General features: G+C 40.9%; 1 protein-coding gene across 2 annotated transcripts in view; it reads right to left on the bottom strand.

The window, feature by feature from the left end:
* The window catches only part of pdlim2 (PDZ and LIM domain 2 (mystique)), a 64,543-nt gene that overhangs the window by 19,179 nt on the left and 20,084 nt on the right, over positions 1-25,280 (bottom strand). For both annotated transcript variants that reach the window (XM_088927077.1, XM_088927069.1), the window contains exons 4-6: positions 16,151-16,220; positions 12,904-13,031; positions 10,171-10,243 (exon numbers count right to left, since the gene is read on the bottom strand). In XM_088927077.1, the coding sequence (XP_088783203.1) occupies positions 10,171-10,243; positions 12,904-13,031; positions 16,151-16,220 (271 nt within the window). The remainder of the gene's footprint in view (positions 1-10,170; positions 10,244-12,903; positions 13,032-16,150; positions 16,221-25,280) is intronic.

The following is a 25,280-nucleotide window of genomic DNA, read 5'->3' as shown; positions in this document are numbered from 1 at the left end:
GGCAATTTAAGCAGACAAATATCACAGCAGCCTATTTTAGCAGAGAAATGTGCTCTCCCCCCACCCCCCTTCATACACAGACATGAGATTACAGTAAAGGCCCCGCCCAGTGGTGGCAAGCTCAATATTTTACCACATAGCGTGTGGAGCTTATATGAATCAAGAGACGTCTCTCAACATGTGGCACATCAAAGAACAAGAAGGGTGTGTGTGTGTGGGTGGGGGGTGGTTGTGGAGGCTGGGCAAAATGTTCGATTTCAGTGTCTTAGGGTGCTGAGGTTTGGGGAGTTAAAAAAAATGCTTGGCAGCGTGGCTCAGGAAGAACTCCTCTGCACAGTCTCTCAGCTGTCATATTAAAGGGTCTGTTGTGCCCAGCGGCTCCACAGAAAACTGGCAACAGATCTCTGGGTTTGGGCTCAGATGCAATCCTGTTTTCCCATTCTTTCTCCTCCACCTCTCATTGCTATTCCCACTCGTGTACATTTTAATCTGAAAACACACTTCAGCCTAAAACTCCATCTTAATTCCTCTTTATGAATGTTTTTACTTTCTGGAAAGTATGCCAATGGTACACCTACAGTAGCTCTACTGAACTCTGATTTACAAGTTTTATTTATGGACACTTGATAATTTTATTAACACTAAGCACAGATAAAAAGGGAATATCTTTGATAAAGCAATCTCCTTGTAGTAAATGTAATACTATACTGGAGCACCAACTTAGTATTTGAATTTTTGCCAGTTTGTTTTTGGTAAATTACATCTCCTGGTTTGAGAAACCCTGTACTCCTACACAAACAGACCTCTCCTTTTCTGGAAAGGATTTGTCAAACTGATGGACAATTTCAGTACCGAAATAGGACAAAGATTTAAGAATGAAAGTGTTGTAGTTTTATTTGTGCTGTACATATATAAGGTGACAACAGGCTTCAGAGCCCAGTGCCACTCGGCATCGGCTTTTGGTTTCTAATGTTCTACAGAGAGAGGAAGAAACAATATGCAATACGATGGGCAAGTCTGAAGCACCACAACAGGGAAGCTAAGATGGCACAAACTATCTCTGTAAGTCAATGGTGTCAGGATCTAAGAAGTTGATGGTTCAATGAATCCCAAGATCAAAATCAGTCCTACACAGTGCAGTAAGAAAAACTGACATCCATCCAAAGTACAAACAGGAAGTTTTTTCAGGGAAGTAAGGGCATCTGTTTTGGATAAAGATCACAGCTTCAGCACAAGACACAAAGAATCTAAAAGCCCCAAGGGGAGGAACAGGAATGTTTCTGAGGAGCTTCCCAGGATGTCCAACCCAAAGGCCAGACCCAATTTACAAGATGGGGAAGCATTGTGTTGTTGGCTTCTTGACAGGACCCTCTCTTAGGCATTACATCTCCCTAGGTCAGGCTTCAATTGTAAGGAGCATGGCAGCCATGCCAGGGGGTGAGTTTTGAGTATTCGAGGGCAGGTGTCATATTAAAACCTATGAAATACCGCTTTCCAAATGGAGAGTAATGGGCAAATTCAGGAATTAAAATGCCCATCAGAATCCAGGCAAAATAAAAACGGTCACAGGAGTGGGAGAGGACTTTGAAGTTAAAGATCTGTTGCACATTCATGCTGTTTCTTAGAGAAATTAAAATAAGGCCACTTTCTTCATTACAAATAAATCAATATGGATTACACCTCAGGCCATGCAGTCACACAGATGCCAAAGGCCAAGAACCAAAAATAACGAGGCATTGTCCATGCTACAATGGACAAAATACTGTGGCAGTCTATGAAAGTAGGCAATCAGTTCCATCATAGCTGGAGAATTAGGTGTCTTCCAGAACCAGCTCAAGTCCTCAGTATGACAGGGACTAAGATAAGAGTCCCGTGTGTATAGGAGATTGAACTCTCTGCTTTGAAAGCTAAGGCTCCTCCATATGCCCAGAGCAGATCCTGTATAGCTGAACCTCATTTCCTTGAGAACATTTGCATAGACAGCTGTGGAGTTTAAATATTTAATCTATTGCCTTCAAGTCCAACTTTTGCAACAGAGCCTGCAGTGTGTGAAGTACAAATGGGATCTAACTACTCTACAATGGGAGTTACCCTATGTTTTGCCAAACCCAATGGTTGATTAATCAGAATGCTTCTACAGCACCCTTTCCCAAAAAGGCAAAACTGTGCAATCTGTAAATTTTATTATTCTTTGTGGTTAAGAATTCATTGCAATATCATTCTCACAAACCAGATTTTCACAAGATTTCCAAAGGGTGTGTACAATATCATTTTTGACTGCACAGTAACAAGGTGCCATGGCTATTAAAATATCTAAGAGTATTAAAATACCATTTTGGACTGGCTGTACTTGACACAGAACACAGATTCTCATCCAGTGGTAATGACAAGCACATTTCTTTCAATTTCACCCAGAAAGAGAACACCAAAGTGAGTCAGTCCAACAGACTCCACTTGATGGGAAACACATGTCAGAGATAATAAAGGAATCTTGCTTTTTTATATAAAAAGATATGATCTGAGCAAGGAGACAGACAATCTCAATCACAGTCTATTGCCTGATGGCAAGAGACTTTCCCAACTGCATAGCAATACCAAATATCTATATATTCTTTGCAAGTTAAGAAAATAGTCAAAATGCTACAGTATGCAAATTAAAGAGCAATACTAAAGGCAAGATTTTGATGTACTTTACCATATCGCAACACTTCAGCATGTTCAGCTCCCATTCTATAGCAGTTAAATCCATCCAAGGTTTTAAGCTGAAATGACCATATATTACTTTTATTTGGTAGTTACATGGTACCTGGTCCCAAGCCCTGGTCCTGGTATTAAGCTGTTGATGTTTTAAGGAGACTAAGGGTACTTCATGGGTGGCATAGTGGTTAGTGCTGCTGCTTCTGAGCACTAGGGTGCTGTGTTCAATTCCAGCCGTGATTCGTCATGTGTGGAGTTTGCATGCTTATCCTGTGGTCATGAGGGTTTCCTCTGGGCTACTGTGGTTTCCTTCCACCACCCAAAGACAGGGAAGGGGTTTGCTTCTTTAAACAGCTCGTTCCACAAGGAAGGGAGCTAGTGTCCTCCCACTCTCCTCTCTCTATGACGAGTCTCTTGAGTGCCTCTCCCGGATCCATTACATCCAGGCTGAAGTTGCACGTTCCAATGGACAGCTTCCTGAAACGCAGGGCATCGGGACCAGAGCTGGAGGTCCAGATTGTGCAGTAAAAATCATATGGAGTTCAGCATAGATACTGGCATGTTGTAACTCCACCCTAGTCTGTCACAATGCCATTATCTTAATACTGAGTTTGTGAAAATTCTGAAATCCATATTCTCCAATAAAGAATTTGAACACACCCAAATAAATTAAATCTTGCATAAACCATATGAAATAATTCATATGCATAAAGCTACCATCAGAAAGCTGTTTATTGCTAGTGAAGACCGTGGTAAGCTGTAGCCAATCCAGGAAGCATAGCTGGTTGATGCCCTGGACAGGTTGCCAGTGCATTGCAGGGCACATACAAAACAAAAGGAGAATTTAGAGGCACCAATTAATCTTGACAACATGTCTTTGGATGGCAGGAGGGAAACTGGGAAAACCTGAAGAAAACACACAGACACAAGGCAGATATGCAAATTCCACACAGAAGGACCCCCATTCTGGAAAGTGGACCCAGGACCCTGTAGCTATGAGGCAATTTTTAAAGACCTGGAATAATTCAATTAATTCAAATTAAAGTCAAAACAAAGTATGTATTCTAAATTGAAAGAAATACACTTTCATAAACTACATACAGTATATCAGTTCTCAAACCCACAGCAAAAAAAAAACCCTGGAGATTTTGACCTTTATTAAACAGTGCATTCCTTTGATTGTTAAAGTTCACTGGAGGTGAAATACTTTTGCCTGTTTAATGCTTACTGTTGGTTGGAAAATGCATCCAATTACGTGGTAATTATAGGACGTAATTTCAGACAGGCTGAGAGCTGAGTAGGAATGACGCAGTCAACAATTGAACAGGGTATGCCCAGGGCTGACACGGCTATTACAGCAGATAGCAAGAGAACGGCCTGGAGCCAGACTCACTTGCATAAAGCTGTTATAAGGTGCTGTAATCTTTGATAAAAATGAGAAAATGTCACTTATTTTATTTTCCCCGATATGTATTCAATATACTGTAGTTGGCTGTTGCCATTAATGGAACATTAAATGTTTTTTTTAGTTAAATATATCAAACCTTTGAAGAATGTCAAATCTGTGATAGGAAAAAAAAAGAACTATCAAAACGGACCGCTTGCTTGCTACCTAGTATCTTTTTAACAGATTTGATGACTAAAGCATCTCAGATCAGGGGTAGTCCCCCTAGCAGATTCATTTTGATTTTGAGCTGGCCTGTCGGTCTGCTATCTGTGCAGGAGCAACAATGCTCTAAAGAGATAAAGGACCGAAACACATAAAACCTGCAAGCATAAGATACAGTTTAACAGAGAAGGCCAAGGACAACAGTGAGCAAGCAGGTCGAACTGGTTCTCAAAGCTATCTGACGGAGCAGAATCACAATTTTAAACAAAGCCCTGTCATGGTGATGAGGACAGCAGAGTTTATCTGATCAACTTTGGTGGTGGTGGTTGGGGGGGGGGGGGGGGGGGGAAGAATTCTGTAGAATTTTTCTGGAACCAGCAGATTTCAGGTTATTCTCATGTTTTTTTTTTTTGAGCAGAGGAGGAAAGACATCCATTTTTTAAAATAACAAGCTTTAAATCCATGAAACAGGCATGCAAATTGGATCCAAATAAAAAGACTTATCTCTTGAGGCCAAAGGCCTATAAAATACAGTAAGTGAAACAGACAGTCTCAGACATTTAGACAAGACTAAAAGCCTGGAAGAGTGAAGCTTTAGGGATGCAGAATTGGTCCGAAATTGCCACCTGAAAGAAAAAGCTCAGGGACAGGAAGCATGCTGCCCATGGGACACCAGCCAATGGGCTTGTTTTATTAATGGAGATGCCTTTACAATTGTTGGCACTGTCAACTCCCAATTCTCACTCCAAGAATAAGAAAACAATTCCCCCCCACCCCACATACACAAAACACTCCCCACTCCCCTCGTGTGGGATTAAGGAAATAGCCAGGCAGCAGACCTCAGCCTTGCCAAACTAAACAGCACCTCTGGTCCTGACAACCCTGGAATAGCACATCAATCTAGCACAGCGATTTTCAGTCTGTTTTGGCTAGGAAGTTGAAGAGGTGGTGGGGGGGCACTTTCTTAAAATTCCAGTTTTACAAATATTTTAGAAAAGAGTTGCCTTTATTGCCCCTGTTCATATCATTTCTCACACATTGTGCACACTGTTCCTTAGCTGCGGTGGTGACTCACTAGTCCAGCAAAAAGAAAAGGCTTGACAAAATGTTGCTCCCTGCTAAACAATCATAAACTGATGGGGAAGTCTAAAGGAGAATTTAACCATGCAGCTGGAGAGAAGTAATGACCACAAACATGAAAAAAAGAGGAATTATTGCTAGTGTGTTTCAATACAAGTGTCTAACAAGCTGGATTACTGGTAGCTAAAAGCTTTGATGCTCATTAAAAAAACAAAAAACACAAGCCTGTATGTGTTAATACCTCCTACAGCTCTCTTTAATTTCCTAAACAGACATGATCCTCCTCTGTTACAGAAGTTCCTCTTATCGTCTGTGCTTGGCTAGATGTCAAAGCAACAACCAGGGACCTATTAAATTTGTATCCAAACAACCTTTCCAAAAAAGCCCCCAAATACATTTCTTCAATATTCGGTTTATAATATTGTCACATTATATACTGGCAACCCTGATCCTAGAAGGTTTCTTAGGGAAACAAAAAGTGACTCAAATGAGCAGTGACAGCCTGGACTAATTCAGAAAATAATCACAGAAATTACATTATTCAGAGCTGATTTGCAAAGAAAACGTAAAACTGCAGAGCCCCACCCTCTCATCTTTCCAAAGAGTATCCAGTCATGTCACTCATAATGATTTGAGGAGGAGCACAGATCTCTGAAGGCTGCTATAATCTTGGGAGATGAGCTTTTATGAAATCCCAGGGTGCCTCTTGAAAGGAGTAGGGATGTTACTCCAGCATCCTGGTCAAGTTTCCCATTGGCCTTTACCAATCATGGCCTCCTAATAATCCTCATCTATGAACTGGCTTCATCGCTCTGCTCTCCTCCCCACTGAGAGCTGGTGTGTGGTGAGCGTACTGGTGCACGACGGCTGCCAACGCAGCACCCACATAGGGAGTACCCACTACCTGTCAAGTGCTTTTTCTGGACACTCCATTCAAGCACTATAAGTGTTATATTACATTTCTCATCTAAACAAAAACATTAAATAAAAGCTGTACTATATCGGGATGTTTTTCAATTTGGTTTTCAAACTCGCTTTTGGACACTGAAGACATTTATGTTTCACAAAGAGTGCATTTAAAATGGACTTCTCCACACAAAAATCAGATCTTTGCATTTCTAAAAAAGCAGCGAGTCTTTTGTATCGTTGTGCATCTGTGCGCTCTGCTCTTTTGGAGACGTCCCATGGCGAAAGAATCGTGAAAGACAGGCTGGACAATGGGCAGCCCTGTCCTGTGATCAGGAGAAGGGAAAGAGATTCTGGAGGCTGTGATGGAGAGTCATGGATCTTCCTGGGAATGGTGCTGGATTCCCCTCTTTGTGCCCACCCCCACCCCTCCCAAAAACTCTCCAGCCTCAGCCAGTTTCTCGCACACAGCGACAGCCCTTGTGACGGGGGTGAAAGACAACACCCGCACCCCCAAGACTTTGCCATCAGAGCCCCTATTGTAACGCACCATTTCTCAGGACACCTGACACCCCTACCACAGCCCTCCCCCACTCCACTCTATTATCCTAAAAATGGACGCAGTCAGAGGCTCGGCTCTTTAGAGCCTCACAGCCAGTGATGTGGAAACACTTTCAGGTGGCTTTAAAGAGAACAGTAGCTGATACAACATAACAGCCCCTCCATGGTGAAGGGGCAGGGCTTCATGAATTGGAATGGGTTCTAAAAAGCCAGCTGTAAAGGTTATATCCTTTATCCTTGCAAACAGAGGCGAATTCCACTCTGAAAAGCGGAAAGAAAAAAACATTTAGTCCGCTGAGCCTTCTTCAGGTATGCAAAGCACAGAGGTGAAACACCTACAAGCGAGCTGACCACTAGAGAAGGCCCAGCAGCCTCAACACCTTAATTTCTGCTTTCTGCTTTTCACCCCAAGATGAATCTACTTGTTCCTTTGCAGCCAGTGCAGCTCCACGCTTGAAGCTCAGCAGTCAAGTGGTTGCTGAAGGGGTTCACCGAGCAATTCACGTCGATATAGCTGGCCTGAATTGAGTTTTCCCCTCAACGTTACTGAGCTTTATAACTGCTGTCATTTGATGGTCTATTTTTTGTTATTCCAGTACTGGCACTTCAGTGGAAACACAACCTCAATTATATTTTCAGGCAATGACTCTGCCTTGCACCTTGCTTGCAAAAGTGGATGGAATGAATAAGGCACTCATGTCCACAGCTGTTGCCTAAGCTCTTTTCCATCTCATTCATGATCATGACAGACATGCAACCTCGAATCTGGCCTCAGCAGGCAGCAGCCCGAGTTTCCACTGTGGGTAAATATGGGCAAAATGCCCACCTAAATCCTGTACTACAGAGCGGGCAGCTTGGCTGCAGCAGAATATAAGGACCGTTGATTTTCTCCATCCCTTCCCTGGTAAGCATGAGCAGAGTAGATTTAGCTGAGCAGCAGCTGCAGATTCCAAGTATTCGTTTGAAAGGTTTATATGGGAAAATCAAACTCTGTCAGGAAGAGGAGTGGAGAGGCGTCAATTTGGCAGAAACAGCTGAGAGCACTCCCTGATTTTCTATCTTTGTTGCACACACAAAAGCATTAATTGCAATCTGAGCGGGAAGGGAGAGGAGGAAAAAAAAATGATAAAGAAACTGACTTTTGAAAACAGCTGATCACGCCAACTCAGAATGGGAGGTTCCTCATTCTGCTCCACCCTTCCCCCTACAGATACAGACATTCCTGAACATTTCCAAAAAATCCTAATATGTCACACATGGACATGACTCTGCATTCCTCAAAACTTCCAGATAACAGCGGTCCAGGTCCCAGACAGCACTGGTTGTGGCCTAAAGAAAGCAAATCTATAAAATCTCTCAGGAGTGCTTGACAGATGAAACATTCATGATCAGGACCTCCATGCAATACAAGAAAACCAGACACTGAGCACCACACAGTACTTTGCAGACAAAAAAGTATGGAAGACCCTGATGACCCCTTGTACTTCTATTTACCGTTGCATTAGAGTATAGAATCAGCCACATTATTAAAATGTACAGGCTTGACATAGGAGTTAATAGGTATGCAACACAAAGCACAGCACAAAGCCACAAACACTGCAGTGTTTAGTACAGGGCCTGATGTCGACGCTCATGTGCTAGGCTGACATTCCGACTGAGGATAGACATGCTGCAGGAAACCCAGACAACACTTCAGTATGTGGAGATATGATTTTACGATGTTAAGTTCCTGTGATAAATATGATGTGTGGGCACCCAACTTTCTTGGCTCTGCTTAGCATAGATGGTGTGCTACCTATTTCAAGAAAACAGTCGAATAAGGAGAAATACTGCTTTCCTAGTTCTCTTTGCTTTACTTCAATTTTTTCTTTTGCTTTCTTCTTTAATGGTTGCATTATTTATCCAAGTTAAAAACAAGTCTGTTCTTAGGAATATCTGCAGTTTATTTAATTATTTATGCAGTAATTTATTTATTATTTATTAATGCAGTAGTTCATTGCTTTTGGTAGGCGACTCAAATTAGCAATGGAGGTTCAATCAGGATGTACACTGTGGCAAAACCTTCAGACATAAAGCAGTAGAAAGGAATGGCAAGACATATCTTTAACTGAGCAAATACATCTATAGTATAATTACTCTCTCAAGACTGCCAGTTTGTTTTGATTTCGAAAAGGGTTGTTTTGACTAATCTGGAACAATACTAGCAGTGTAGAGTTCCAGCTTGATCGACCCAGCTATCGCCTCCTTCTGTACAGAAACAGTGACAGGTCGACCCCAGCACAGTGATAACGCACATCTGTTCTAAACGAGCATTATCGCAAAGTCACTCAGAAAAAGGGTTGAACACAGCATCGCTCTAATCTTTCTGCTCAACTGGAAAATGTGGTACTTTTCACTCAAAGGAAAAAAACTGCTAATCATGAGACCATTTAAAGTATCTGAAGTATGCGAACAGTTTTTTTTATACGGATACATAGTGGGAAAACAAGATCTACGTTTTACATCAATAACTCATTGGACACATACAGTGCATAATGTTCTTTACTTTCTAGCATTTGAGTAGCATTGTTCATTAAGCTCCAAAATCCTGAGCTCAAGTCATGCGATTTCTTAAAAATGTCAGGAGTTCTTGGTTCCTTATTTCTGAGTAGATTAAGGATCTCTTTAGTCATTCCAAAAAAAAAGAATTTTAATTAACAAGAAAAGGGAAAGATCACCAAGCTAATTTGCACATTTCCAAATACTCCTGATCAACATTTTTGATCACATTTAGATTGCCTGATACCTATTTAAACCTCTTGATTCAATGTACGAGTCCACTGTTGTATGTTTGTCATACATTAGTTTATATTAATCAGGGGTCTACAACCCAAGTCCTAGAGACCCTTAATTTTAGAGAAAACCACTAAATCAATTCCCAAAGCCTTGTAACAATTTTATTTAGAGATCTGAAATACAAATCTGAATACCCTTCAGGACTCATGAATCTGAACAAGCTACCTGCTTAGTTGTTCATGTTTATTACTGATCTGTAAGCACCTGGAAGGATAACTGGATTAAGACTTTCCAGGAATGGGAAGACCACTTATATACAGTAGGTGAATATGAAGCTTCTCTTTTCTGCAGCTCAAAACTTCCTAACTACATTCATATACAGACTTGTGAATTCAGCACCTATTGCCATCATAGATTTAGAGGTAGGTGCTTTGCTAAGCAAAGAAATTCAATGGATTTTAACAAATCAGTGGATTCCTATTCTGAAATCCTCCAATCCTCTAGCTGTGATTACTGGGAAGGAATTGTTGTATCCCACTCACCTGGGAGACCGGTCTTGAGGAGGTCCTGGGGCTAGCAACCTTTTCCACTGGAGACCACGAGCGTGTCTGGAAGCTACAAACAGGAGAAGAAAACCGTTTCAGTTATATGTGAGCCGTTACTTAAGTAGAATAAAAATCTTAGTCATGTATGGATTTAATTGATTTCTTCCACATGAAACCTTTGCCTAAAAAAACAGAATTCTACAAATAGGTGTATTTCCAGTTCTTTGGGGCTCATTTTCAAGTTTTCGCATAAGTGGTTCTACTTCTGAAGTACTCTAAATAAAACACAGCATTAACAGAATGAATCTTAAAAACAGTAACAGGATTAGAGCAATGCACATGTATGAGATTGCATGACCTGGAAAAGCTCAAGTAGACGTAAACGACTGGAGTTTTACTGGTTTATTTAACCAGATAATTTTCTCTCAATTGACTTTTCACACATTTATTCACAGCAAGCCATTTATCAGAACTACCTGGACGAAGTGCTTTACTCAATGGTTTTAACAGCTCTGTCTCACCTGGAATATCAACATACAGCCATTTGTGTTACTTTACAATGCAGACTCAAAATTACTTCTGCTTTTTTACCTTGGCATCGATACAACACATTTACTGGGTCAGTGTAATTTTAGCAGCTACAGTATCTGAGTACACAGCAGCCAAGTGTGTACCTACACCTTTATATTAACAGAAATGTTACTATAGTTTTCCATACCTTTTCCAGGACATTTATTTTCCTCTTTTCCTGGCACAGTTCTGCCAGGGAGCTTTTTCTGGACATGTGGGAACCATGACCATCAATATTTATTTAAAGTTTGATGTGTGCACCTCTCTTTTTTGAGCCACACCCCATTTCAGACATCACGGGTAATATGGCCCTGTACCAGAGGTTCAGAGAAGATTTGAGGAGTGTTCTTCACCTACAGCACGGCATTCTGGGAAGGTGCTGGGGTCAACGTGATGTCACAAGCCAAGACGGCTGTGGTCAACTAATCCCACCCTGCCCCTATCATCGATGGCACTCAGCCAATTGTACCCTGCCACTTGGACAATTTCAGTCATAATCAGCTGGTGACATCTTCTAGATGTTGCAAGTTCGAGCCTGGATCACGGGTCTCAGCCTGCACTTGAGCAAGCATCATTATGGTGAAGCCACATGGAAGCTTCAGTAGTGTGTACTTATCACAGACATATTTACAATAAAAAAAGAAAGGTGAGTACACTTTCAACATCATGCTTTCTTGGGATAAAGTGGCCCAAATGTACATTGTGCAACAGACAATACATTAATAATAATAATCTAAGCACGGCTACAATGCAAACAATCCCACTGTCGATTACTGGGTGAAACAACAAGTTAGAATAGCTATTAAGTGAATCTGTCATGCATCACTGGCAAGTAATTCAAATGAAATTATGGGAAACAGTGCCTCCAATTTTCTCCCCCATTGCTTTTAAGCAAAAGTTCAAGAAGAAAAACAAAAGGGCTGTTTAAAAAAAATAGTGCTGTGCATTCTTGAGTAAGTAACCTAAATATTTTCATCTATTCATTTCCCTGGGGAAAAAAAAATGCAAAGAACCAGGAATACCTTTCAATACATATTTCAAAAATGCTCAGAATCCATGAAGAATGGCTTTTACCCAATCATGTGAGCCCATCATTAAGATCTTCACTATCCACAATGACTTTTATCACGCATGCTACTTTCCTGTTCTTCGAATTCATCTTGCCTTTTACAAAACACAAGTCAGAAACTCGCAGGCGTGACCTTTGCTGCATTCCGAGATATTCTGCTGTTCCCCTCTCCCAGGATTCCAGCTTTCAGATGTTAATCCTCCAAACAAATGGAGTGATGGCTGGAATGTGTCTCTCTCTTGAAATATGTTATTTTATTTTTGGTTACAGGCAACGAATGACGTGCCAAGTACAACCTCACAATCACACAAAAAAAAGTGGAATGCTGCCTGAGAACATGCAACATCGATTCCACATTGCAAGGCGTGAGACTGAACGTTTGGGATATTTTAGTGGTAACTGCCATTATATTCAACAGCTCCTGTAATCTTGAGAGGCTGTGAGACAAAGGGATTCTTGTGCATCATCCTAAAGCAGATTAAAAATTACATTAACCCTTGCAAGATCCAGGTATGAAGTATCCAGGTATGAAGGCTTACAGTATGTCAATATCTTATGTTAATCATCAGATACGTTGGCCTACTACTGCAGCTTCTTCCCAATAACTAACCCTGGTAGGTCCTTCAGCATTGTCTCAACCCATATTACGCTAGTACTCCACTGTAAAATACAGTGGAAAACTGCTGGAAAACAGTTCCTGCCCTTTAACTATGACAGATCAGAATCCTCTAATTACTCTGGTCCAGTAGCTTTTGGCACTAGGCAGGTGCCTGCCTTTTTACTGTAGTCCATGTCAGACCACACTGAGGCACAGGAGCTGTATTATTTGATATATCTTGGCTTGGCACAGGCTTAATGGCTCCTTCTTGTCTTGTATACCTTCTTCTAATTCAGAGGAAGCTAGTAATCTTGTGTGATTTTTTTCTCTGGCTGGTGTCAAGCAGCGGTGAATTGGAAAAATAACTGGATACTATAAGATGGCGGAAATTAATGAACAAAATTACCAAGTCTAAATACCATGTACTGGGCGGTGGAGATGGTGGCGGTGTGGTGATCCGATATAATATAGCAACTTTTATGAGGTCAGGTACCTCTTGGTGCTGTAGGCTGTGTGTGCATCTCTCTTCCTCTCTGGGGAGTAAGGAGTTGGTGACAGGGATGGTGGGCCAGAGAACGAATAATCGTTGTAGTTTTCATCTCGGCTTGGCTGCAGGGCCTCCTACAACAAGGAAAGAATTAAGAGCTCTGTAAAACTATTCGCTTCTTAAAGGAAGATAACCCTCTGTAGTTAAGGGGCACAGATTGTCAGTTAACCAATTCGTTCTTAAAGATTTGCGAAAAAAAGACTGCTTACTTTAAATGACACTACATCATTACCGCAAGCCTCACCTTTTTTCCTCCACTTGAAACATTGCTGAATGGCCTATCAAGTTTAAAGTATATTAAGCCAGTTAAAAATGTCCAACAGACTCCGTTTTCCCCATCTATACTGCTTTTAATTAAACTGTTGAACATCACAGAGCTTTAGCTACAGTCATAGCTGTACCACAAAACACGACACATTTTAGCATCTCTTGTCCAAATACATTGCGTTCTATACCCAAAATGCTTTTACCAAGTTCTATAATTTTTAAGGAAACAGATGTTTTCCATAATTTTGAAGTATCCTATAATCTTTGGAGAGCTCAAAGAAACCATTTTGACCATAAACGTCCATCATGAAGAGGACAGGAATCAAAATCCTGGGCTTATGGGATTTTGCCGGTCACTGCTCGAAGAGGCATCTGTCCAATTGCACAAATGCAGCAGTAGGAACAGGATGTTTCTACAAAAAAGGAAGCAGCTGTTGCCTGACGGAGACCTTTTGGTTCTAAAAATAATGTTTCCTCTTTTTTCTTCAATTTAACGTTAAAACGTATTTGCTCAAGAAGACCTCACTTCAGTTTTGTTATATTTTGTACAGAATATGGACATGTATTTTTATTACATTAATATAGTTTTAGTAAGTGCCATGCATTGGGCACATAGACATACAGTAGTAAAGCAAAATATCAGACTGTAAAGAGGCGACATGACCCTGACAAATTAAAATAGAGGGTTACATTATGGGGCAATATTTGTAATTTCTTGGGTAGATTAAGATTAACCTTAATGAGAGTCCCAAGCCTCAGCGTTTGTGTCAGTGTTTACAACAGGACTGCAGACCGAAACCACAAAGAGACAGGGCCTGGAAAGCACTGCATGGTGTGAAAAACAACCCACATGACTAGCAGAAAGAATTCCTCAGGAAGTCAGCCAGTATACCAGATTTTAAACCTGGCACAACCAAAATCCAAAGGGAACTGCATGCAGAAGGATTTCATAGATTAGTCATTGTGGACAAGTCATCATTTGAGAAATAAAATGAAAAACTTGAGTAGTGGTCAGAACAAAGATTTAAGCATTGGAAACAGTGGGGAAGCATTCTGAAGAGTGAAGAAAACAGTCTGTATATGGTATAAAACTTTTTTTTAAACTGTGGAATCCTGTATTATTTCCTTCATACTTAAACCAAATGGTGGTTCCAAATTGTTGTGGTGAAGACTCTTTTCCAGCAATGAGTCCTGTATCCACCCAGAAGAGAATGAGCAACGTGAACTTCTCCAACATGCCCATCTGTAGAGCCACTCGCCATGTCACGTGCTCCAAGATCATAACTGTGGGGCAGGGGATTTAACTTCTAACAGAGGAGTGCTAGTGCTTCTCCAATTGATGCCACTGCAAGTCCGCAGGCGCCCAGGTGGTCACAGTTTGCTGGAAGGGAGAGAGAAATCTTGCCTACGTCCAGTCCTATCCTATTCCTAGTTTTGGTCTGCCAACTGCGTGCTGCCACATAGGCAATACTGGTCACAGCCTACAAGTAAGAACCCAGGCTCACACCAGCAATGTCTTACCCACAGAGCTCAACATGCACTGAGCAAATGCCTTTACTGCTTTGAGCCACTTGAAACTCTTCTGGGATATTTATTCTGAAGCATGGAAATAAAGATAGTCATAACCCTCTACTATGGCTTGCTGAAAGATGTATGCATCATCACAAAGAAATCGGTGTGTCACAGAAGTCATAGAAGTGGTTGGGTCACTTTTGTTCAATAAAATGTCCCTCTGCTTTTTATTCTAGCCCATCCTCTTAGAAACAAAGAATAAACAACATTCAGTAGTAATGATTTTTCCCTTACTGTCTCTTGCCTTTGATCCAAGAGAATACTGTTTAACATGACATCTAATATTGTACTATGTTATTTGGGATGAATAGTCAGTGAAATGTGACTGATTCACAGCAGTGTAAGTTTCCAATATTCACCACGTCAGACCAGAGTAGCTCTGCATTACTATAAGGAAAAAGAAAAACACTGCAATGTATTTTTCTTTGTTCAGCTTAACCCTAGGAACTTCCAGATCTTCAGGCGGTGTTTTCACGTTGAACCCAGTAGCCAAATAATTATAGAGTGGATCTACAGTCCAGAGTTAGATGGCTCTGAGCCACACTGTTCTGATAAGAAGGCTGCTTGTCCAGTCTTGCCAAACACATGCGCAGTAAAGGACCAAAGGATGCCAACCGGTCAGCTGTGCAGTGAGGTCTGCTCCCACAGGCTAGACACCTGAGTATCACCACACAAATTTTTTTCCTACCTGGAACTGTTCCAAATCTGCACAGTTCACAACTCCTTACAGGAGGCATATTAACTGCACTCCTGGCTCAGTACATGTTTTTTTACACATTGTGCAGCATTACATCCTCCTAGTTGCAGAGGTACAGTATGTAGATCAGTACATTGCAGAATACCTTGTGTACTTCAGAAGATGGATGGAACAGCTTGTATATTCCGGAACTAAAGGAACACACTTTTTAATAAATGCCACATGGAAGGGATCACAACAGAAACATTTTTTTTTATTTCGAAGGACAACAGGGACAGAGAGAGAAACGATGTTTCCTATGAGACGGGAAGAAAGATTTGAGACCATAAAGGACCAACTAAAATCGGTCAAGAATTTATAATCCATTTCTTAATCTTATAAGTTTATCAGCTATGCGACTTCATACATTTATCTTACAAACATCTTTTCGCACATACAGATTGTTATTTTTGATATGTGGCACCCCTGCAAATTGCCATAGATAAAGGCATTGGTCAAACGAGTAAATCCTAACACATCTCACCAAATAACAAAAATACTAGGCAAATTATAACTTTGTTTCACATCCATATCTTGAGAAAATGGCTGCAGATCCTTTGCTAAAAACAGGCCTTCTGTTCCATTGAAAAGATCTGGTTTAACAGAAGAGGTACAGACCTGGAATCGGACGGCTAGGTGTTCTGGAGAGCTGAGCCCATTTGTCTGTCCAGGGGAGAGGGGTTCTGACCTGCTCAAGACAAACACAAGGAGAAGAAATGCTGAAAAGCTGTGAACTCTAAATGAAGATCATAGTCCTAACAGAGAGGAGAGACTGGGAAAATAAAATGTCACTTCTTTCACATCAGAACAGTATGTACAGTATATTATCACGATTATTAATAAACATGCAATATACAGTGAATAAACAGAAGTGTAAACAGTTATAGTGTAATTCCAATAATAGTTAAATATTCCGCATGGTACAACAACAGAAACGTTCACATTGTGTACTATTACAGAAATTAATTTTTCGAACAACATTCTTCTTATGCTAGTATGTGGATCATTTCTGAACACAGCCTCCCTCTTTAATACAACCTTACAGGGAAAATCAATTCTTTATCTGCTAATTCACTATATGGGACGCTTTTCAAGAACACACCCCCAATGTAAACTGGGGTACAGCAGTTCTCGTCACAGACGGGGTGCCAAATATTTCACCATCAACCCCCTGGGCAATATGGAAAGGTGCCCCAGAATGCAATCTGCACCGCATGAAGCATTCAGCCACACCTCTGCCCTAGACTCCAGTATCGTCATGACATAGCGATCTGCATGAGAACCAACACTGAGACAACAACTTCTGCCCTGGTCTGCATTGTTAGGTGCATTCAGCAAAACTGGCATCGTGAAGTGTAATTGAGACAGGCAGACTTGAATTTGAACAAAAGGAAACTGAGGCGCTAAAGTTTTGTTGTCCAGCAGCCACACAATAAGGGCAGGTCCAAATGAGGAGGCCATTCAGCCTACCTAGTCTGTAATAGCCTGTCTACATTCTATGGGTGACAGGGCCTTCTCCTGTTATGTCCCCAAGCTCTGGGGCTCTCTCCCCAAGGATATCAGAGAGTCACCTTCTCTGAACTCCTTTAAATCCAGACTCAAAACCTTCTTCTTTAGAAGAGCCTTTACTTAACTGGTTCCTTTCTTTACCCCTCTGCTCCTACTATACTTAGTACTACCATCCACAGTCTCCTCTGTGTATTGAAATTGTATCTTGTGTATTCTTTATTTATTGTTACTCTGTAAAGCACTTTAAAAAGCCACCTTAAAAGGCGCTATATAAAATTAAGGTTATTTTTCTAATAACACAGACTATCTTTGCAAAGCAGCTTAAAGGTTTTGCTGTTCTGCAATCTCTGGTTTGCTCAAAGAAAATTTCAATGTCGACAGACGAATACCAGCAGCAAAAAAGAAGAAAAATCGAGAGAACACAAAGTGTTCTTTAGAGGGTCTTTTTGATATTTCCTCCCTTCCAATAAGCCTGCACCGCCATACTATAAACAAACCATGCTGCAGTCAAGAACCATTAAGAAAAGAAGCATGCTGGACAGGTAATGAAGCTTATACTTTCAATGCGATCGTTAATTGTGCAGAAAAGCCAGTTCTGACAGCTTGGCCAAGAGGTCTGAATAACTCTTGTTCATCGCTCGGCTTATTTGGAAAAGCCGCTGGAGTTCAGAGAAAGGACCTGCAGTCCCGGCATAACGCAGACGGGTCGTTTGCGAGGCATAGCTAATGACATGCATGCGGACAGGAACACAGTGGATAAGCTTGTGGACTGAGCACGCACGTGTGGACAGACATGGAGTGCCGTCTGAACATCAGTCACAGAAAATGAGCGTTTTACCACATGACAATTTGAAACGTACTGGTGCATGGTTTTGGCTTGAAACGGCTATGTGGCAATGCACTACAGCATGCTTGCAGTTTGAAAACACTTCAAAAAGGGCGTCATTCTCCTTAAATCCTTTTAAACCAGACGATTTAATTTTTCCAAATAATCCACTTGTACGGTGGAGAACTTCCACAAGAGGCACACAATTAATGTTATGTTATTACCATTACTACTCAACTCCATATAAAGCCTTTTCATACATACGAAAATACTCATTATGGAGAGTTTCAATTCATAGTCTTTAACATAAGATAACTTGTGGAAAGAATGGAGAGCAAAGCAATGCAGCTTATTCTCAGCTGCAGATCAAAACCTAGAACATTAGATGAACTGCATGACAGTTGTTCTGTCTTGTGTGTAATTAGGACTCCCGTCATTAGCTCAAAAAGTTTGACAGGCTATACCCATTGAGCTATAAACTAGAATGAACAACACTGTCATTGAGATCTGTAGCAAACCAGGAATTGCATTTTTTGTTGGCTAAAATAACTTAGTTAAGATATTTCCTAGAGGGCCTAGCTCCTGACATCAGCACCAGCAAAATCAGAGTTTGTTCAGGACAAAACCAGACTGTTGTGAGGCCTGTGAGATGCTGTTAAAGGAGGCGACTGTGTGCTGGGTGCCAGATACAGCACAGCTGCAAGCCTACACTGCCCAAAAGTAATCACTCCATCTACTGTAGATTACAATGTCCCTTTTGTGCCCCAGGGCAGAGCTGTGCCATGCACCACAGTTACCTGGCTGTGCCACTGTCACCTGCCTAAAACTAGAGTCTTATTGGTAAAGGCACAGAAATCAGCTCATCACTAGGGGTTGTGGGGACATCACAGCTAAATCTGTAAGCCTCTGGACTTATAACTGATGGGTTGTGGGCTCTCATCCCTGCTGCAGATACTGCTGTTGAACCCCACTAAAGTACTTCACCCCAGTTGCTCCATTCCATTCAACTCTATAAATGAAGGGGTTGGAGTCTTGTGCTGTCCATCTGCTTAACACTACTGGAACCAGGAAAAACTCTGAGCCAGTGAGGTACTGTGCGGCTCTGCTATGGATAATACCTTTTTTCACTTGGTTTGGCAGCTTTCCACATTCTGGATTTCCCAACCAGTTGTTGTTTATTTCACTGGAAGTAACCCTTGTGTAACTAGAACAAAGCTAGTAGTAGACTGAAAATAAGAGGCATGTTGTTACACAGCATCAATGAGTTCAAGAACGACAAGGGTGCATTGCTGAAGATGCAAGATACACATCTCTAGCTATTGAGTCCCAGTGCCTATAGGCACCCAGGCATCTATGGTGGGACAAAAGGCCTTCTCTCAGACTGAATGTTTCCAGTCCGAAGTCAGTCCTTTTCACTCCCTGCAAGAATAAGCTTCACTAGGACGAGCTTGTTCCCAACACCTGTTTGCTATCAAAATTCTGAATTTTCCCATTTTGCATTTACTGGTTTTTATTTAAAAAAAGGCATCTTTTAAAAAACCTCGGCATTAATTCATTCTGAGTGATATGCATCACACCTTACATATGGAAAACAACCATTGAATACATTGAACATGGGCTTATAAAGTGCTGTCTGATTTACTGACACTGCAAAATGGAATAGAAATATGATGAGATCCCTGGAGATATACTTTACACCAGCAGAGTTCAGAATCCTCTGCGATATTACATTTTTTTACACTGTACCCTTTTGAACAAGAGCAATTTCAAAACAATCCAAAAAAGTCAGAAAAGATTTGCCAAAGCAAAAACAGAACACATGGTTGTATGCCTAAAATACAAGCACTAAAAAGAGTTTCTTAACATACAGTATTGTCAAGATGAATTACTGATACTGAAATCCAAGATGACCCAAAAATATTTAATTCAAGAACCAAGCCACAGCAACATTCCAATAGTGATTTTTTTCCCCAAGTAAAAATTGCCCGCATTCACAATATGAGAACCTGGCATCCATCAAACAAACACTTTTTAGTGCCTGAATTCCAGCTAAAGAAGGATGTTTCAAAAATTATGTTCTTGCACAATGTGATGCCCCAAACAATAAAAATGCTATGATAAATAAACTGCATTTGTTTTTCATGAATACCAAGGAGGATAGGAAGACTAAAAGCAATGCACCACTACAATTTATGTCGGGTTGTGCATCCTATTTAAGTTCCTTAGCTCACATGATTTACAATTACCTAGGTCATTCCACTGTGCTTTAATAAGCTGTTTACGGAGATCCTGGACTTGGCCTGTTCCAGCTCAGCGACTATGCTGGCTGTCCAGGCTTTGGGAATAAGGGGAAACAGAAAGCTGCAGCATTTACTCCAGTTCAACCAGGGAACAATGGACAATGGAAGCCCAGGCTGTACACACAATGAGCCATTTCAAAGGACTTTCCAGAGCATGTCAACTTTGAGACAAAGCAAGTAAACACGGAAGCTTTAGTCTGGTTATTCTTAATATACCGCTTAGGACAAAGTACCACTGAGGGCGCTGTAAAAGGTTCTATAGGAGAAGAAGCTTGGCCATTTCATTTCCTCCTTGCTGGCACTTTTTCCAAATCCGACAGAATCACTCTGGCAAACCCACATGACCTTGCTTGGAAAGATACAGAGCAAACAGGACCATCATCCCTAACTTAGAAACATTTCTGATGGTATATCATATTTAAGAAATCTGTCTAGTGTAAATAATCCCACCACCTCAACCACTTTTTTTACTACACTTCTCACTGACTGTACTTTATTGTATTGTGCATTATTGTATCATTTCACTACACTGTGCTGTGGTGACTGTGCCAGGCTGCTGTTGCACTGCAATTTCCCTCATGGGATTAATAAAGTATCTACACAAAATTAATAACTTTTCAGAAGCTCTGCATCTTGACACTTTCAGAAGTAATATAATTCCTTGCATCCCCTCTTATTGTTGTTTTTTTGTATCAACAGGTACAATCACAGCAATACTGTAAATGCTCAGGAGAACTCCAAAAGCACACAGTCCTTTGAAACATTCAGAATTTCCAAGACGGCAATGAAGGAATGCCTGTTATTGCATAGATGAGAGACTTGCTGTCCAGACTGTTCCCAAGAAGGGGAGCACTTTTTGTACTTCTTTTAAGCCGTCACCATGCAATAAATAGATCTGTAAATTTCAGGTTACTGTACCGATTCAGCCTGTACCTTTCCTTCCCTGCAAGGCACATGTCCAATCCAGGACCTTGCTAAATGCATTTTAAGATGGCCACAAAATGAAGATGCCTGCTGTGGACAGACTGCTGTAATTGCAGCTTTGTGGTGCAGTTAAAACCTACTAGTGCTAGCGCACTTAACTGTAAAGCATCATTTTATTGAAGATGCAGCCAGAGATGGAAAACACCCATAGAAAAGTGAAAAGAAATGTCCATCTTAACATTTTACCATCTTCTCCGAGCAAACAAACAACGTATGTGGTTTTGCTCAGCTTGATCTCAAAACAGTGCCGGCACACAGGGTGCAATTCTGCCTATATTGTCATGCCAACCATAAACCATGAATCCTTACCATTATGGGGCCGGACTTAGAAATTTTCATTTGGTATTATTTTAGCCCATTCGCAGATTGCATTTGGCTTCTAAACACGTAGCGAAAACAGTGCTTTCCATCTGGATTGCATAGGTTCTGAAACACAGAGTAGGCACAGAAAGCAAGAGGAAATAGGAGAAAACTATATGGGAAAACCATTTGCTAACTCATCAGTTTGCAAGTGTGGTTTGCAGGGAGAGCCAAGTTTCAACCTAGAATAGCCGCGGTTATGATATATGGGCTCTTTCCCGCTGGAGTTGTGATAGAGCTTGACCGAGATTATGCCAGTACACCGCTGCAAGCCAACTGAAGTGACTGCATGCATTGAAGAATACTGCTCATCGTGACATTTCCGGATACAAACTCTCATCAATGCCTCAGCTAACACTGATCTGCCAAAAATTGGAGTGAGTGGCATTCAGCTGAAGGCAAAAAGCACTATAAATTTTAATAAATTAAACTAAATGCTCACCACTTACCCTGAAAAACAGTAGCATAATGAAAGCTGCTAACTTTAACATATGTGTACTAATGTATACTTAAGAAGCAGAATATTATTCTCCGCTAATATTACCCTGGTCTGTGATGCTATCTATCGATTTACCCTTAAAAAATACTAAATAAATCTGGCAACTTTAAAGAGCAGAACCTTATGATTGGTCTCATAAAACAGAAGATTTAAAGTACATCTAGAAATGCCTCATCAAAACGGTAGCCTAATCAGCCGTGCATGCAATCTATAAATTATGAGAAACTGACTCTGTGGGGGGGGGGATTGAAGGGAAGACAATGTGCATCTTTTAAGTAAATCAACAGATTTTCACTGATTTTCTAACTTTAGCAGGTTTATGTTTGTGCAAAACAAACAGGAGCAAAGTTTGCATTGCAATAAGACGGGTAAAATAACATGCATTCATTTTTGTAAGGAAGTCTGTGGTGACGGGCAGCTGTATGGTCATGTTAAGACTTGCCAAACACTCATAAATGGATAATTTTCAATACATTTGTGGTGATGCAATTATAGGATTATTAACTTTTCAGCTAAAAAGTTTATTCATCACAAAAAACAATTCAAATAACAGAATAACTGGGAAAGTTACCAAGGTGCTGGATCACGGCCTTTTACCCCTGCCATGTTTCCAGGACAGTAGGGTCACATTCAGATCACAGGGGGATGCTCGATTTGTTTGCATTCCTTTCACCAAAACCATCTCTTTCTTAATAAGTATAATGGCTTAATTAACTTGAAGGAAAACACTAGCATGGGCATCAACTTACAAAAAGGTGGAGGCCACTCAGTTCATTTGCTCTGTTTGGCAGTAATTGATATTGATATGTTTCTCACAGGAAGCCAGGGCATCGGTTTTAACATCATAGCTGGTTTGTTCTCCATATTAAACTCAATTCAAAGTATTCTTCGATTCTTCTTATGGTGCCGTTTTTAGACTCTTTACAGGCTAAATTACTGTATGTTTTTTTTAATCTTATGGTACTGCAGAGTTCTGATGGAGCAATGATGTTAAATGTTATTTTGTATCATGACATCACATAGTTGTTTTTAGTGTCATATATATACACACATACACGTTTATGAGCTCTTGATGTGTGCGCAAGACCAATTCCCTTAATGGCAATAAAGGTTATTCTATTCAAATCATGCAGCTTGGACTCATGTCCTCTTGTTTGTGTCTCACTGTTCATGCTGAAGAAATCCAGTGGTTTAACTTCAGCCTCAAAGTTTTTTTTGTGGGAATGACTTACAGTGGATGTGGGATTGCAAATTCATTATCACAGGAAATGAAGCAGTAACCTTTTACCAATTCAATAATAACCAACCCCTAATAGTTATTACTTTACAATACTTGGAAAAAGTATAATTCACAACTCCTACCCTAAATCTTTATGATTTGTTATCTGTGTCTTAGACCAAACTGTCAAATGCAAAAGAATAAATTAAGATTATAATCAGTGAAGTTACCAGTGGTTCTGAGTATAACACACCTGGCCTAGATGTTACCATAACAGCAGGGGTCCTTTATAAACAATGCCCCAAAAGGATGGTTGATGCTGAACCTTAAGGCAGCCAGGGCAGTGCCTAAAGTCATCCTGTTGGCCAGGTGCCCAGGCTGTTTAAAGGCTAGGGCCTGTGAAAGCTGTAATTGGGAGAGATGCAGTGGCGGCTACACTATGGCATTGTCCAGGGAAAGAGGCTGGGGTGTTGTTTCTGGCCAGCTGGGAGACATGAGGTCAGTGGGGAAAAATCTGCTCACATGGGCTGGGGGAGAGATCAGTGTGTGTGTGTGAGAGAGAGAGAGAGCGAGCCTACAGTATGCTCGCTCACAAACAGAGTGACTAAGATGAGGGACAGAACAACAACGTGCGCGCGTGTGCGAGACAGAGGAAGAGAAAAAGAAAATGTGCATGGATCAGAGTGTTTGCATACATCAGCTCGTTCTGCTGACATGCGAGAAAAGAGACAATCCCTAATTAAAACACACACACAGCAGTGACACTGCTGACGGAGCCTGCTGAGCTGCTGAAATGTGCAATTATTAAATAAGACACTGAAGCTGAAAAACTGCAAGAAACAAAATGAAGCGGAATGATGTCTGTGCCTCTCTTTCTAGAACACGGTCACTATGCTGTCTAAAAATGGACAGACATTCCAGCAGGTAGAGAGGTTTAAGTAGAACTTTGCATTATAATGTTTTTTTAATCATTTTATATGCAAATTGTGCTTTAAAGATGTCACAATTTAAAGTAAAAATAGGACAAAAACAGAAGAAAAAAAAGACTTGCCAAGTTTTGAAATCGGCCACTGACTCGGAAACATTCCACAGACTTGGTGCTTACACTGAAAAAGTTCCACCTACTTTAAGATCGATAGATACTTTATTGATCCCGTGAGGGAAACTGCAGTGCAACAGCAGCTTTACACAGACAACACAGCCACAGTGTGACGAATGATACAATAATAATAATAGTACAATACATACAATACAATCAGTACACTGAGGGGTGCACTAAAAGAGTTACTCACAGTCCAGACACACAAAGAACAAACTAGAACAGAACAGTATGCAGAATAATCGTATAACACATATGAATATAAATATAGATGTAATATAGATATAAACAGATATAAATATAAATGTATTGCACAGGTCCCTGGCATATATTGCACGAAAAACGGTTGTGAACGTGAAAAGAAAGAGAGCAGATGTAGCAGTAGATGTGTAGATGTGTTTAGTCCAGAAACAGGTCACTGTCAATGTTGCCTCTGCCCAGACGCAAGGTGGATGGGTTGGACAGTCTTATGCCAGAAGGCAAGAATGACCTCCTGTAGCGTTCCCTGTCACACCGTGGATGAATCAGTCTATTGCTGAACATGCTCTTCATTTCTACAAGCCTGTCATAGAGGGGATGGGAGATGTTGTCCATGATGGCCTCTAGTTTGGACAACATTCTCCTCTCAGCCACTACCTCCAAGGGGTCCAGGTCAGACCCAATGACAGAGCCAATGATATATTAGCTTGCTTTGGTACTGCTAAACACAAATTACAAACAGAAAGAGTGTACAGTGACAAGTGGGGAAAAATCCTTCATAGCTTCGCTTCGAGAGTTACCAGTACTCTTAACATCAGCACTAACCTTTACTCGTCGCCAGTGCCATGTCTTCAGAACAGGGGTTACAAGAGATATAGTGAGGACAAGGTCATGCTTAACATTTTAAATGCCAGTATGAACAAGCTTTTCAGCAACAGCCATAGCAAGACAAGGTCATTCAAATGGTTTTCTA

This window comes from Atractosteus spatula, chromosome 2 (genome assembly GCF_055471065.1).
Source record: "Atractosteus spatula isolate fAtrSpa1 chromosome 2, fAtrSpa1.hap1, whole genome shotgun sequence".
Classification (NCBI taxonomy): domain Eukaryota; kingdom Metazoa; phylum Chordata; class Actinopteri; order Semionotiformes; family Lepisosteidae; genus Atractosteus; species Atractosteus spatula.
The sequence above is the reverse complement of the archived record's forward strand: the minus strand, read 5'-3'. Positions and strand labels throughout refer to the sequence as shown.